We start from the raw sequence: 14199 nt of genomic DNA on the forward strand, positions 1-14199 counted from the left end.
CGCGCGCTGCGGTACCGCCTCCTGATCCCGTCCCCCGGGTCAAAGGCCCGCCTCCGGGTTCTGCAACCGCACTGTGGGCTCTCGCTTGGTCCCGCCCCGGCTTGCCGAGGGCCCGCCCCCTGCTCCGCCCCGCGCGCTGAGGGCCCGCCCTGACCCCGCCCCCTTGACAAGGGCCCTCCTCACTGTCCCGCCCCGCCCCGCCGGCTGGGGCCGCGGCCGCTCGGGCTCGGGCGCGGCGCTTCCTCCACGGTCTCGGCTCCCGGCTGAGCTGCAGCGGCCGCTCGCTCTACCTGCCACAGCCCGGCCAGTTCCTCCGCGCCGCTGGTGGGCGCGCCCGTCGACAAGGGACGCTGCTGCTGCCGGTAAGCCGGCCCCACGCCCTCGGCCGCTGGGCGAAGCCCGGGCAGCCGTGGTGTCTCCTCCCGCGGGCCCGGGAGCGACGAGGCGGCGCGGGCGTCCTCCCCAGGGTGCTCAGGGTTCGAGCAGCGCTGTGGGGGCGGTCCCGGGGCGAGGGGGACTCCCCGACCGCGGCCCGGGCCCGCGGCGTGCACTGCTGCAGTGCGGGGACCGCCCCGGAGAGGCCGCGCGTGGGCGTGGGCCCCGGCCCGGGACCCCGAGGGGCAGCCCGGGGTCCCTCAGGCTCCCCGGCCCCCCGCGGCAAAGGAAGGGAGGCCAAGCCCTCGCCGGCCCCGCGCGGCCTCCCGTCGGGCAGGTGGAGGTCAGGAGGGTCACCGCCCGCCCTCCCTTCACCTCGGCGGAAAGCCGCGCCTTTGTTTGCCGTGCGGTCCTGGTCCCGGCGGAGGGCTAAGGACAGAAACCTTCGTAAAATGAGGGCTTTTATGTTAAGGGAAGACCTTAGAGTCTCCCAGACTGTCCCCTGGAAAAGGGATGGGAGCCGCAGTGCGCGCGCTGTCCCCGCCCGGTCCGGGAGTCTTGCAGGATCGCCGCCAGCTGCCGGGTGGATGGACCTTTAGCAACTCGTAGGGCGACTGCTGTTATCCGCAGGTGTTTCCCTAACCTGGGACAGTCGCTCTGCATTTGGAGAAACCTTTGTAGGATTTTTTGGTAAGGCGATGGAGGCCTTCCCCTCCCCCCCAGCCTGCTCCCGTTAGTCTTAAAATTTTTTCCACTGCAATTTAATTACCACTCTGAAAGACCAAATTCAAAATAATGTGCCCCAGAGTTGATTAAACCAATGGCAGAAGAGTGTTTCTGTGCTGTCGACTAAGAGTCATTATCTAATGTTCTTGCTCGTGAGAGGGTGGCTATTTGTGATTTTTCACTCTTTTCATCTCATTCACATGTTCCTTCATGTAAACATCTTTACAGTTGACTTCCTTCTGATCTGGCAGTTGATTTTTCGCCTAAACTTGTTTTTCTAAGAAATGTAGAATGGATAAGATGAGAAATTTCTTACATATTTAGCTTTAAGGCAGATACATCTGGTCAGATATACTTGTTTATATGATTACTTCTTTGTGTTTCTAATCGTTAGTAGGCTGTGGAACTCTTACCAGTTTTACAGAGCTGAGTCTCTCACAGGAAAGGTATTCAGGATAGGTTGCAAGATCATTGTCAGAAGAGCTATTTAGGGGCTGAACTGTTAATTTACCTGTAGCATAATGTAGTAAATAAAGGCTCTGTGCCATTGTGCTAACCTGAGCTGGATTCCTAACTCTGCCAGTTGGTTGTTGAGGGCCCTGGGTAATTTTCTGGGGGCCTGATTCCCAATATACTCCTCTTGAGCAGCCTCAAGATAATACCCATGTCATAGGATTCTTGTGTGTTGCATAAGATAAATGCATGCATAATGATGGATTTACCAAGCCCACCCAGACTTGCCTAGTAGCATAGTATTGAATGCCCCATATTTTGAAATAAAGGAGCTTGTTTGAATGACTATTTCTAAACTTCTCATCTGTGCTTTTAGTTACACAGAATAGTACTTTCTTCGTGTAGCCAACCATAACATTGAACTGCTCCAGTTACCTGCTCTACCTGGCCAACACCTGCCTTTGCCATGAGCAGTGGTGCCTTTTTGCCACCCCAGCTCCTAATTACAAACTATCGCAGATGAAGGCTCTCCCTTGTTTTTTGTTTTTTTAAGATTTATTTATTTATTTGAGAGAGAGAGCAGCAGAGGGAGAGGGAGACCCGCTGAGCTAGGAGTCCCATGTGGGGCTCCATCCCAGGCCCCGGGGATCATGACCTGAGCCGAAGCAGACGCTCCATGGACTGAGCCACCCCAGTACCCCAAGGCTCTCTTCCTACTAACTAGCCACCCACATTTTGACTCTGAGCTCTCCTCTGCTGGTACTTGGGCTTCTTCTGTCTTTTCCTTGTGCCAGTGTTAACTCAGGACACCTTCTGTCACTGTGTGTGCCACCTTAAATGGAAATTATGTGTTTAGGTGTTTCCTCTTGTATTGTTATGAACTATGAAAGTGGAACCCTGTTTTTTTCCCCATGTTTCTTTGTCCAGTGCTTAGACACAATATGGTGAAGACCATGCATGGAGTTTTGCAGTGGTTGAGATTTTACATTTCAAACCTGTAAATTTCCTTAAAAAAAAAAGCTATGGACTATTTGGATGTACTAACGTCTTACTTGGGAAAATAAACAACCATTTCTCCTTGCCATCCTTTAATATTTTTTAAAAAGTGTGAAGGCGGGCTCCTGGGTGGCTCAGTTGGTTAAGCAGCTGCCTTCGGCTCAGGTCATGATCCTGGAGTCTCGGGATTGAGTCCCACATCGGGGCTCCCTGCTCAGCAGGGAGCCTGCTTCTCCCTCTGACCCTCTTCCTTCTCGTGCTCTCTGGCTCTCATTGTCTCTCTCTCAAATAAATAAATAAAATCTTTAAAAAAAAAAGTGTGAAGGCAAAGGGCATCTGGGTGGCTCATTTGGTTAAGCGACCAACTCTTAATTTTGGCTCAGCTGATGATCTCAGGGTCCTGGGATGGAGCTGCACATTGGGGTCTGCGTCAGTGCAGAGTTGGCTTGAGGATTCTCTCCTCCCTCTGTCCCTCTCCCTGCTTGCAGGCTCTCTCTGTCTCTCTCTAAAAATAAATAAATCTTTAAAAAAAAAGTGTAAAGGCTAGTATTTCGGAAAAGGAGGCCTTCCCAAGAATCAGTGGGCAATCTTATTGTGTATGTTCATATACAAAGTACAGTATATTTTTGCAGAGAGCCACAGCATGTGCAAAGGGTCTGTGATAGGCAGAGTCAGCTTTAGGATAAGCAGAGTGCCTTGAAGAGAGAGGCCCTTGTAGGCCATGGGGTGGGGAAGTTTGGATTATTATAAACTTAATGGGAAGAGTTTAAACATGGTGGGGATGTGCTGTAATTTATGTTTTAAGAGGATTCTTGGACTGCTGTGTGAAAACCATTGGAGAGGGGTGAGAGTGAAGGAGAACCATGAGGAAGTGTCTGCAGGCTTATAGGGGAAAGGTGGCTTGCGCAGTGGTGTGGCAGAGATGGAGAGCAATCGAGTCCACAGGTGTTCTGGAAGGACAAGAAGCAGGACTTGGGTGAGTAAGAGAAGGAAGAGCGGGGCGCCTGGCTGGCTCAGTCGTTAAGGGACTGCCTTCGGCTCAGGTCATGGTCCCAGGGTCCTGGGATCGAGCCCTGCATCGGGCTCCCTGCTCCGCGGGAAGCCTGCTTCTCCCTCTCCCACTCCCCCTGCTTGTGTTCCCTCTCTAGCTCTCTCTCTCTGTGTCAAATAAATAAATAAAATCTTAAAAAAAAAAAAAAAAAAGGAAGAGTCCAGGGGGATGTCAAAGGTCCCATGAATGGTGGGGCCACTTCCTGAAGAAAGGAAGACTGGAGAAGGAGCACTGAGCAGGTAGAATCAAGAGTATAGGGATTTTTTAAGAACAGCTTTACTGAGGTGCAGTTTTTTTTAAAAAGATCTTATTTATTCATTAGGGAGAGGGAGAGAGCATAAGCCGGAGTGGGGGGAGGGTCAGGGGGAGGGAGAGGAGAAGCAAACTCCCCACTGAGCAGGGAGCCCAACATGGGGCTCCATCCCGGGACCCTGAGATCATGACTCCAGCTGAAGGTAGACGCTTAACCGACCGAGGCCCCAGACACCCCCTCAAGGTGTAATTTATGGACCATAAGTCTATATATTGATTTCAGTGTACAAGTCAGTGATTTTTAGTAAATTTACAGAGTTGTGCAGCCATCGCCGTAATTCAATTTTAGCACGTTTCCATTACCCCAGGAAGATTCCTGTGCCCATTTGCAGTTCCTCCTTGTTGCTACTCCCTTCCCTAGGCGACCACTAATCCACTTACCATCTCTACAGATTCACGGGTTCTGGACATGTAATATGAATGGAATCATACGATATGTGGCCTTTTGTGTGGCTTCTTCCGCTATGTTATTTCTCAGGTTCACCCTTACTGTCATATATATCAGTACTTTGTTCATTGTATGGCTAGACCATATTTTGTTGTTGGATGTTTGGGATGCACTAAGTTTGAGACACCTATGCCACATCTGGGCAGATGAGTCAAGTAGGTATTTGCGTGAATCTGGACCTCAGAGGGGAAGGTTTGGGCAGGCATTATAAATCCATGGGTCATTAGCATGAAGATGGTATTTGTAAGTTGTAGGAATGGGGAGATGGCCAAGGATAGAAAGAGAACAAAACTTGGTGCCAGGAAATGGCAATATCTGGCAGTAGGATAGAGGAGGATTAGCTGGCAGAGGAGAAGGAACAGTGGAGAGGTGGAAACCGGCACAGGGCTGGTGGGGCCAGAGGAGGGTATGGGCTGAAAGGAGGCTGTTTTGGGAAGGAGGGAATGGTCTGCTGCACAGTACTGCTGAAAGGTAAAAAGTCCACTGACGTTGGAAACTTAGAAGTTGTGGTGGTCTTGGGAATATCGGAATGGGCGCAGAATGACCAGAAAGTGAAGTAGCAGATACCATGGGATTCTCAGAAATTCACCAATAAATGAAAGACTCAGGTTTAAAGAACATGTTGTACCTACAGTTCAGTTTCTTTCCACTGTGATATTTGCCATTTTGCCTGAGGACACACAACTTGGTTAGCTAACTACAGCATTCTGTGTGTTTAACGATATCCCATTGCTCTATATTTTACTGTCTTTTCAGACTGTGTACTAGTGAAATACTGTCCTCGTATATCAGGATTGTGTTTGGTTGTGAGTAGCAGAAAACTTGATTGAACGGTGGCTTAGATCAGCTCTTCTGTGCAGAAAACATCGAGTCCGGGGTTGACGTGGTGCCTTCTTAAAGTCATCTCTGGCTTCAGCTGCTGTGTCTCTCTACTTACCCACAAAAGTCGTACACCCAGGATGGCTTTTGCCTCTTGCTTGCCACACATGGCTTCACCTCCAACATCAAACCTTTGTTCCAGGCAGAAAGAGGGGCAGGAGTAAAGGCAAGAGGCCCAGGCCAGAGGAGTCTACCTCCTTTCAAACTGCTTTCCTGGAGGCCCCACCACCAGCTTCTACTGACCCCTCATTGCCTAGAGCTGTGCGTGGCTACCCCATAGAGCTGTTAGCACTACCCTGAACAAAATTTGGGTTCCCTTAGTATGGAAAAGGGGACAAGGAATTTTAGGGTAGGTGCCTGCCACGCTTTAAGTAGATCTTCATCAGATGAAGACTAAAGAAGGAGGGCAAATCAGAACGCTAAGGCGTCCCTTTTGAGAAAATGCCAAAGGATGGAACTTGATGCCAGATCAAGGGAACCACTGAACATTTCCATATCTTGTGGAAAATCTCTCAGAGTTGTAATTTGTTTGAATAAACTGATAGATTGACCTACAGATTTTTTTTGTTAATGAAAGAATAAAAACAAAACTTGACATAAGCATGCACTCGTATTGCGTCCATTGTCACGTATAAATGTTGGATATTTTCATGTAGTCAAATGAGTGCAGCATTCCGTGTTGTTCTTCGTTTCCTTTTGTCACCTTGGAGATAAAAAGAGAAAATGGTTGCTGTTGGAACCAGGATGAGACCGTATTGGTCTCAGGCTTTATAATAGCTGCAGTGGTTCATACATAATGAATGCATCTAGCCACACGAAAAAAATAAAAGAATCCGTCAAAGAACATACAAGGTCAAGAAGAATAAAATGGTGATTGCTTGGGCCCTGGCATCACCACCCCATGTCCAGGCTCTACACATGGAGGCGTGAAGCTGTCAGGGCAGCGGCTGGTTGGGGGGATTGGTGGGTGATTGGAGCTTAGTAGTTAAACAGGCACCTGGTGGATTTCTGGCAACACTGATTTCAGACAGTGTACTCTTACATCCTTATTTTTTAAACTTTTTTTTTCCCTATCAGTTTTTCTTCTAGAATATTTCCAATCCTCTAACATAGTCTAGTTGTAAAGGATTGGATGACTAAAGAGGTTGCTCTGGTTAATAGCATTGACCTGCTTTTCCTTAGCTTTTATAAATGTCCTACAGTAGGAAGGGCTGCCTGCATTCAGAATTACCAGCGGGCAATAATATTTAGTGAGCGGCTTTGTAAGTTTCACTGCTAGAATTAATTTTGTCAGTTAAGAGGAATCCTGGCATTTTTGCTTCTTTTCTGCTCTGCATTTGTCTCCCTCAGAATCCAAGAGGACCAGAACTGTTTGCCTTTTATCTACCACAGTGCCTGGCCCAGGAGCCTTGCTAAATATTTCAGTTGCGTTGCTGAGTGCATTTGTGCACGGTTGTGTCTGTGGACACATGTCCACTGCAGCTCTGGACCGAGAATGCTCTGTGTCCTTGAGTAGCTCCCTCATTTCTTTCTTGATTCACTTTCAGATACTTTCTCCACTGTGAGAATGTAAGATGGATCCAGAAGAGCAGGAACTCTTGAATGATTACAGATACAGAACTTACTCTTCGGTGATAGAAAAGGCCTTAAGAAATTTCGAGTCCTCAAGTGAATGGGCGGATCTCATATCTTCACTGGGCAAGCTCAACAAGGTATGTGGAGTGTAGAGTATTTAGATTGCATGGAGGCGGGGACACAGCTGTCTTTTTATTGTTTCAAGGAATTCTCTTTATTATTATATGACATGCTGATTATAACAATTAGAAAATGCTGATAAGAAAATCTACCCATAATTCTGTAATTCTAGTTACCTGCTGTTAACCTGGTCAGTATACTTACTTCCAGCTTTTTTTTTTTCCTTCTGGGCATAGAATTATACCGTGGATATAGTCGATGGAATAGCTGAACAGTCTTTTTCTCAACTATATTTACATCTAAATAAGATAAACTTTAAAACTGACCAATCAGTTATTCAAAGATAAGTTATCTTTTTTTTTTAACATTTTATTTATTTGAGAGAGAGAGAAAGGGGGGGAGGTGCAGAGGCAGAGGGAGAGAATCTCAATTAGACTCCCCGCTGAGCATGGAGCCCAACGCAGGGCTGGATCCCAGGACCCCAAGATGATGACCTGAGCCGAAACCAAGAATCAGAGGTTCAACCTACTACACCACCCAGGCGCCCCAAAGATGAATTATCTTTCATGTGCTACTTAGGATTTTTATGGCTTTTTCTTCTTTGGTCCATTTTTTGGCCATTTGACTGCTGATGGGTAACTCATGGAAGACCAAGGGATGACATAAATACTGAAATCTGCCCAGAAATTGTGAGTGTGTTTGGATGAGGAGAAAAGGGTCTGGTCTAGGAAGATCAAAACTGGTCACATGCAGGCTTGACCTTGTATTCTGTAGACGGGACCACTGTGTGTTCCTGTCCTGCCCAAAAGGATGACCTAGTAAAACCCAAGGCTTCTACTCTAGGTAGAAGATATTTGGGCTTGAAGACACTGTTCCCAGGCTTTGTTGCTGCCTGGCTGGGGCTCCTGTCTAGGATACCTGACTTTGGAACCCTAGTGCCATATGGGACTTGGGAGATGCCCATGCGTCCTCTTCAGCTCTCTGCTCATGAGGTCATACACCCCCGGGGTCTTCTAATGAAGAGAAAGAATTTCTCCATTCACCTCCTCAGGAATGCAGGGAGGGCGTGAGGAGGGAGTGAAGAATGCCAGCAGTTATGACAGGCAGTGGCCAGGAAACTACGTGGTCTCTAGCAAGATGTATTTACTACACGTGAGTGTCATGGCTGGCCTGTCTGGGATAGACAGAGGTAGTAAAACAGCAGATAAGCGCTTGAGAGTGCTTTGGCTGTAGAGCCCGAACTCAGGAATTCTCAAGCTGAAGAGAACAGTGACCATGAAGGTGGGTCTCTTTTTTAGGGGAAAGGGAAAAGCGCTGAAATGGGATTTAGGCATTTTCAAGTTCTTCTAGGTGTTTCAGTATTTTATTTAGTACTTGACTCTCCTGGAATCTAAAAATAGCAACTTACTTTGGGAGGGGGTGTGTTCATTATTTTTTTGTTGTTGAGGTAAAATCCACAAAACCTAGAATTTGTCATTTAACCATTTTAGAGCATACAGTTATGTGGCTTTTACCAAGTTGGAGTGTTGTGCAACCATCACCACCAACTAGTTCCAGAACGTTTTCACCAACCCAAAAGGAAACCCTCCCATCCCTACCCCCCACCAGGCCCTGGCAACCACTAATCGACTTTCCGTGGCTATGGACATTTCATATACATGCACACATACAATATCCTTTTGTGTCTGACTTCTTCCACTTAGCGTGTTTTCACGTTCATCCATGTTGTAGCGTGTATCAGTGCTTCATTGATTTTTGGAGCTGAATAATACTCCATTATATGGACACACCATATTTTGTTTATCCACTCATCTATTGATGGACATCTGTGTTTCTACCTTTTGGCTGTTGTGAATAGTGTTGCTGTGAACATTCGTGTACAGATTTGTGTACACCTGTCTACACTTCTTTGGGGTATAGACCCGAGCAGTGGAATTACTGATTCTATGTGTAACTATGAGGAACCACCAGCCTGCTTTCTCAGAGGCTGCACTGTTTTATGTGCCCACCGGCAATGGACGAGAGTTTTAGTTTCTTCATATCCTCACTAATGCTTCAGAGTTTTTTTATTTCGATGATAGCTTTTGTAGTGATGTCTCATTATGGTTCTGATTTGCATTTCCCAATAATGACTAATAATTTGGGTATCTTTTCATGTGCTTATTGGCCATCTGTGTATCTTCTTTGGAGGAATTTCTGTTCAAATACTTTGCCCATTTTTTTAAACTGGGTTGTTTGTCTTTTTGTTGTTGTTTCTAAGATCCTCGACATATTCTGGATACTAGACCCTTATTGGATATATGGTTTGCAGATATTTGTTTCCCATTCTTAGGTTTTTTGGTTTTTTTTTTTTAAGATTTTATTTATTTATTTGACAGAGAGATAGAGTTAGCAAGAGCAGAAACACAAGCAGGGGGAGTGGGAGAGGGAGAAGCAGGCTTCCTGCTGAGCAGAGAGCCCAACGTGGGACTCGATCCCAGGACCCTGGGATCATGACCTGAGCTGAAGGCAGACGGTTAACGACTGAGCCACCCAGGCACCCCACTTAGGTTGTAGGTTGCCTTTTCACCTTTTTGATGGTACCCTTAATGCAAAAGTTTTAAATTTCTTTTTTCTTTTTTTTAAGTAAGCTCCATGCCCAGCGTGGAGCCCAACACGGGGCTTGAACTCACGACCCTGAGATCAAGGCCTGAGCTGAGATAAAAGTCAGATGCTTAACTACCTGAGCCACCCAGGCTCCCCAGAAGTTTTTAATTTTTATGGAGTCCAAGCTACGTACTTTTTCTTCTGTTGCGCTTTTGGTGTCATATCTAAGAAACCATTGCGAATCCAAGATCATGAAGATTTTCCCCTGTATTTTCTTCTGAGAGTTTTATGTCTTAGCTCTTACATTTAGGTCTTTGATCCATTTTGAGTTAGTATTTATGCGTGGTGTGAAGTAAGGCTCTGAATGTATTCTTTTGTAGGAAATCCAGTTGTCCCAGCACCATCTGTTGGAGAGACTGTTCTTTCCAAAGGCCTTGGAACCCTTGCTGAAAATCAGTAGGCCATAAGTAGATGGCTTCATTTCTGGACTTCCATTTCTTTTCCATTGACCTATCTGTCTGTCCTTAGGCCAGTGCCATACATTTTGATTATTGTAGCTTTGTAGTAAGTTTTGAAATGGGGAAATGACTTTGTTGTTCCAACTTTGTTGTGCTGGATTGTTTTGGCTATTCTGGATCCCTTGAAATGCCATATGCATTTTAGGATCAGCTTGTCACTTTTTGCCAGCACGCCAATGGGATTTTGATAGGGATTGCAGTGACTCTGTAGATCACTTGGGGAGAATTGCCATGTGAACAATATTAAGTCTTCCAAGTCCGTGAACACTGGATGTCTTCCATTTATTTAGGAATATACACATTTTGAACTAGCTAAAATAATAAACTTGGTCAGTGCAATTCTCAAGGCATGAGGTATCCTGTTAAACAAGCCTTGTTTCAGTATGCCTGAAAAACTTCCTAAAATGTTTAATCATTTTAACCCACCTTTTAAAATGCAGGTTATCAAGTACAGATGAACCCTTCTTGGAGGAGTTTTAAAAGCATTGGCTCTTCATGCATTCAGTAGCTGTGTGAGTCCCTACAATGGGCTAGTAGTGTCCTGGACATCAGGGCACAGCAGAGAGCAAAACCAACAAGACCCTGCCCACATGGGGGCCAGGGGAAAGCCGGATGATAAACAAAATATACAGGATGGCAGGTAGTGACGAGTGTGTGGGAACAGTAATGAAGGCGACGGTGAGCCGTTGAGGATGCACTGTGATACCAAGTGGGGTCTTTAAGGAAGGCCTTGCTGAGAAGGCACCCTTTGACCAGTGCAGAGGCTCTGGTGTGTCTGAGGCCAGTGAGGTCACAGCTCAAGCGAGGGATGGGGAGAGTGTAGGACACAAGGCCACGGGGGTAAGGGGTGGGGGGCATCCAGTCTTGTAGGTCCTTTAAAACTGGAGTCTGACGGTGGCCACTGAGTCAGGGGCTGGCGGGTGCCCCGGAGGGCAGCCGAGCCAGGAGCATGGCCTGGCTTAGCACGCTAGAGCAGGTTCCAGCTGCTCTGTAGGGGGTAGAGAATGGGTGGGGGTCAGGCAAGGCAGAAACAGGGAGACCATTTAGGAGCTGTTGCTGTAACATAGGTGGGCCAGTGGAGAAGGGTTTGGATTTTGAATATACTTTGAAGGTATAAACAATTTGTTTATGGATCAAATTTGGGATGCAAGAGAAATAGAGGAGTCAAGTAGGACACACAGGTTTTCTCCCAGAAGCCACAAGGTGCAATGGGGAGGGAGCCTGGGGAGGACCCCGCTCCGTGGGGTAGGCAGGGAGCCCAGGGGTTCACTTTGGGACTGGCCAGTTTGAGGTGTCTGTTCGATGTTCCCATCTGATGTCTGTAGGCAGTTGGATATGAGTGATACTGAATAAAAGTTTAAAAAGACAACTTTTTGTTATAGTCGGTACCCAATTCTGTGTAATGGCACTACTGTGTTTTCTATGCTCGAGCTTTCTGTTTTGTGTTGCTGTGTATGATTAAGTGATGAACGAAAAAATTTGCAAGACATCAGTGGGCTGAGGTGACACTGTCCCTCTTTGCCTCAGCCCTGCCCCTGACAGCTGACATTCCGAGAGCATACCATGTGCTAAGGACTTGATGTGCATTATTTTATAATGACAGCGTATCTGGAGATTGGTCTCAGACTAAGCAACTTCTGCGAGATGAGAGCCAGCAAGTGCAGAGAGAGCTCAAACCTTGACTGCCTGGCTGCCAAGCCCACGCTCTTGAGCTTTTTTCATGTCACTATCTGTTGGCTCACATAAAGGGACAGGAATACACCTTTTTGATGTCAGGGGCACCGTCTTCACTATCCAAATGAAGCAGGTACAATGAATTACTAAGACTTATTTTACTGACGGAAGTTAACTAACTTGCCCGATGTCGCTCGGCTGCTACGTGGTTGTTATGGGTTGAGTTGTGTCCTCCAAAAAAAATATATTGATGTCCTAACCCCCAGTGTCTCAGAGTGTGACCTTATTTGGAGACTGGGTCTTTACAGAGCTAATGGAGTTAAAGTGAAGTCATTAGGGTGGGCCTGATCCACTCTGACTGGAGTCCTTATAAAAAGGGGCAATTTGGACACAGACACAGACATGCATAGAGGGATGACGCCATGTGAAGAGGAAGGCAGAGATCTGGCTGATGCGATTATAAGGCTCAGAACGGGAGAGATTGCCGGCAAACTGCCAGAAGCAAGAAGAGCAGTCGGGAGTGTATTCTCCCTCGCAGCCCCCAGAAGGAAGCAACCAGCTGACACCTTCATCTTGGACTTCCAGCCTCCAGAACTGAGAGACAATCTGTTTCTGTTGTTTAAGCCATCCGACGTGTGGTGCCATGTTACTGCAGCCCGGCAAACTGATACAGTGGTAGGACCAAGATATATTGAACACCTGGGTGCTGGGGATACGGCATTGAACACAAGTTCATAAGGCTTTGTTCGCAGAAGACGGACAATGAATAAATATGTGCTATCAGCTGCTGGATGCTAAGGAAAAATAAAGCAGGCAAGGGAACCAGGGTAGGGAGGAAGGAAGGTTGGGTGTTAGATCAGACAGGAATGGCTCTGATAACATGACATTTGAGATTTGAGCAGAGGCCTGGATGCAGTGAGCGAGCTGGCGGGGAGACCATCTGGGGCGTGGGCCTGTGTCCAAGGTACAGTAGGGGGCGGGTGTGCCTGGGGTGGAGAGGTGATAGGAGCTGAGGGAGGAGAGGTAGCCAGGGCAGATCACACGGTCTTTTGTTCCACAAGGGAGGAAGAACCACTGAGCAAGGTGCCCGCTGCCTTCGTTACCTGCTGGAAGCATCCCTCTGGCTGATGCGTGGGCAGTGAGCCTGAGCGTGGGAGCCTGCTGCGGTGGCTGTGGGCAGCTTTTGCAGCTAGATCAGAGGTACTGGGGCAGAGGATTTGGGAAGGTGCTGGATGGAGCAAGTCCCGGTCAGTGTCGGCATTCACTTAACTCCTGGGAGACTCACAACTTCTGCATTCGGGGAACCTGATGAGAGTTTATGTGAATAAGGAGGTTAAGGCTTTGGCAATGGTCAGATTGCTTGGACTCATACATGTACGCAGAAATTCAGGGAGTAAATTAGTAACGAATTAGTAAAAGATCTTTATAATGCGAACAGAAACACTATTGTAGGTTAATAATAAGGTTAAGTCAAGATGCTTTTTAATTAAGGTGGGTGATTGTTGGTTATAAAACATTAACCATAGACAAGAACGAAAGGCTCACCTAGCTCAACTCTTGGATGAGAAAACTGGGTCCCAAGAGGTCTTGGTTTGTTAGACTATGAGCTCTAATTATATCAGTTTTTAAACTTTTGGTATCATCTTCTGAATTTCATGTATTAGAGAAAAGTTTACCTTTTATGGCTTTCAGGTATAGCAACATGAATAGGGTAATTTTTGCTTGTTTATCTGAGACTTCAAGCCATCATCTTTCACTGGTTATTTTTAGACAACTTTTAATTAACAAGTACAAATTGAGCCCTGGCAAACCCAACCCCTTGCCAAGCCTGGGTTACAACTTTGATTATGGAAACGGAGGGTAGTAGAAATGAATAAACTCTGTGCATTTAAAAACTTTATGGGGCACCTGGATGGCTCAGTCGTTAAAACATCCGCCTTTGGCTCAGGTCATGGTCCCGGGGTCCTGAGATCAAGCCCCGTATTGGGCTCCCTGCTCAGTGGGGCGCCTGCTTCTCCCTCTCCCTCTGCTCCCCCCACACTTGTGCTTTCTCTCTGTCAAAAAAAAAAAGATTTTATTTATTTATTTGACAGAGAGAGAGCGAGAGAGGCAACACAAGCAGGGGGAGTGGGAGAGGGAGAAGCAGGCTTCCCATGGAGCAGGGAGCCTGATGCAGGGCTCAATCCCAGGACCCCGAGATCATGACCTGAGCCGAAGGCAGATGCTTAACGACTGAGCCACCCAGGCGCCCCTAAATAAATAAAATCTTTAAAAAAACAAAAAACCTGATCTTTGAAACTCCTTTTTAAAAAACGTCATAATGGTCCTTAACGAAGCACCTTTTTTTTTTAATGCTTTTTTTCAGCACCCTACTGTTTCATGAAATGGCCAGAAAGCAGGTGACATGAATAGCAAGAGAAATAGGAGGTGCTGGATATTGTTAGTTTCAGCTTCTCAAGTCTTAGCGCTTAAGGACAGCACCTCCT

General features: G+C 46.9%; 1 protein-coding gene across 8 annotated transcripts in view; it reads left to right on the forward strand.

Annotated features, from left to right (window-relative positions):
- Positions 1-205: 205 nt before the first annotated feature.
- The window catches only part of DOP1B (DOP1 leucine zipper like protein B), a 112741-nt gene continuing 98747 nt past the window's right edge, over positions 206-14199 (forward strand). For 7 of the 8 annotated variants that reach the window (XR_003518071.1, XR_003518073.1, XR_003518072.1 and 4 more), the window contains exons 1-2: positions 206-362; positions 6788-6952. Coding sequence is in view for 4 of the 8 variants with exons in the window: in XM_027584112.1 (XP_027439913.1) it covers positions 6815-6952 (138 nt within the window). In the remaining 4 variants the exon portion in view is untranslated. Of the gene's footprint in view, positions 363-6787; positions 6953-14199 lie in introns of those variants that run through there. The other variant, XM_027584116.1, reaches the window with a different exon arrangement.

Source organism: Zalophus californianus, chromosome 1, assembly GCF_009762305.2.
Source record: "Zalophus californianus isolate mZalCal1 chromosome 1, mZalCal1.pri.v2, whole genome shotgun sequence".
Lineage (NCBI taxonomy): Eukaryota > Metazoa > Chordata > Mammalia > Carnivora > Otariidae > Zalophus > Zalophus californianus.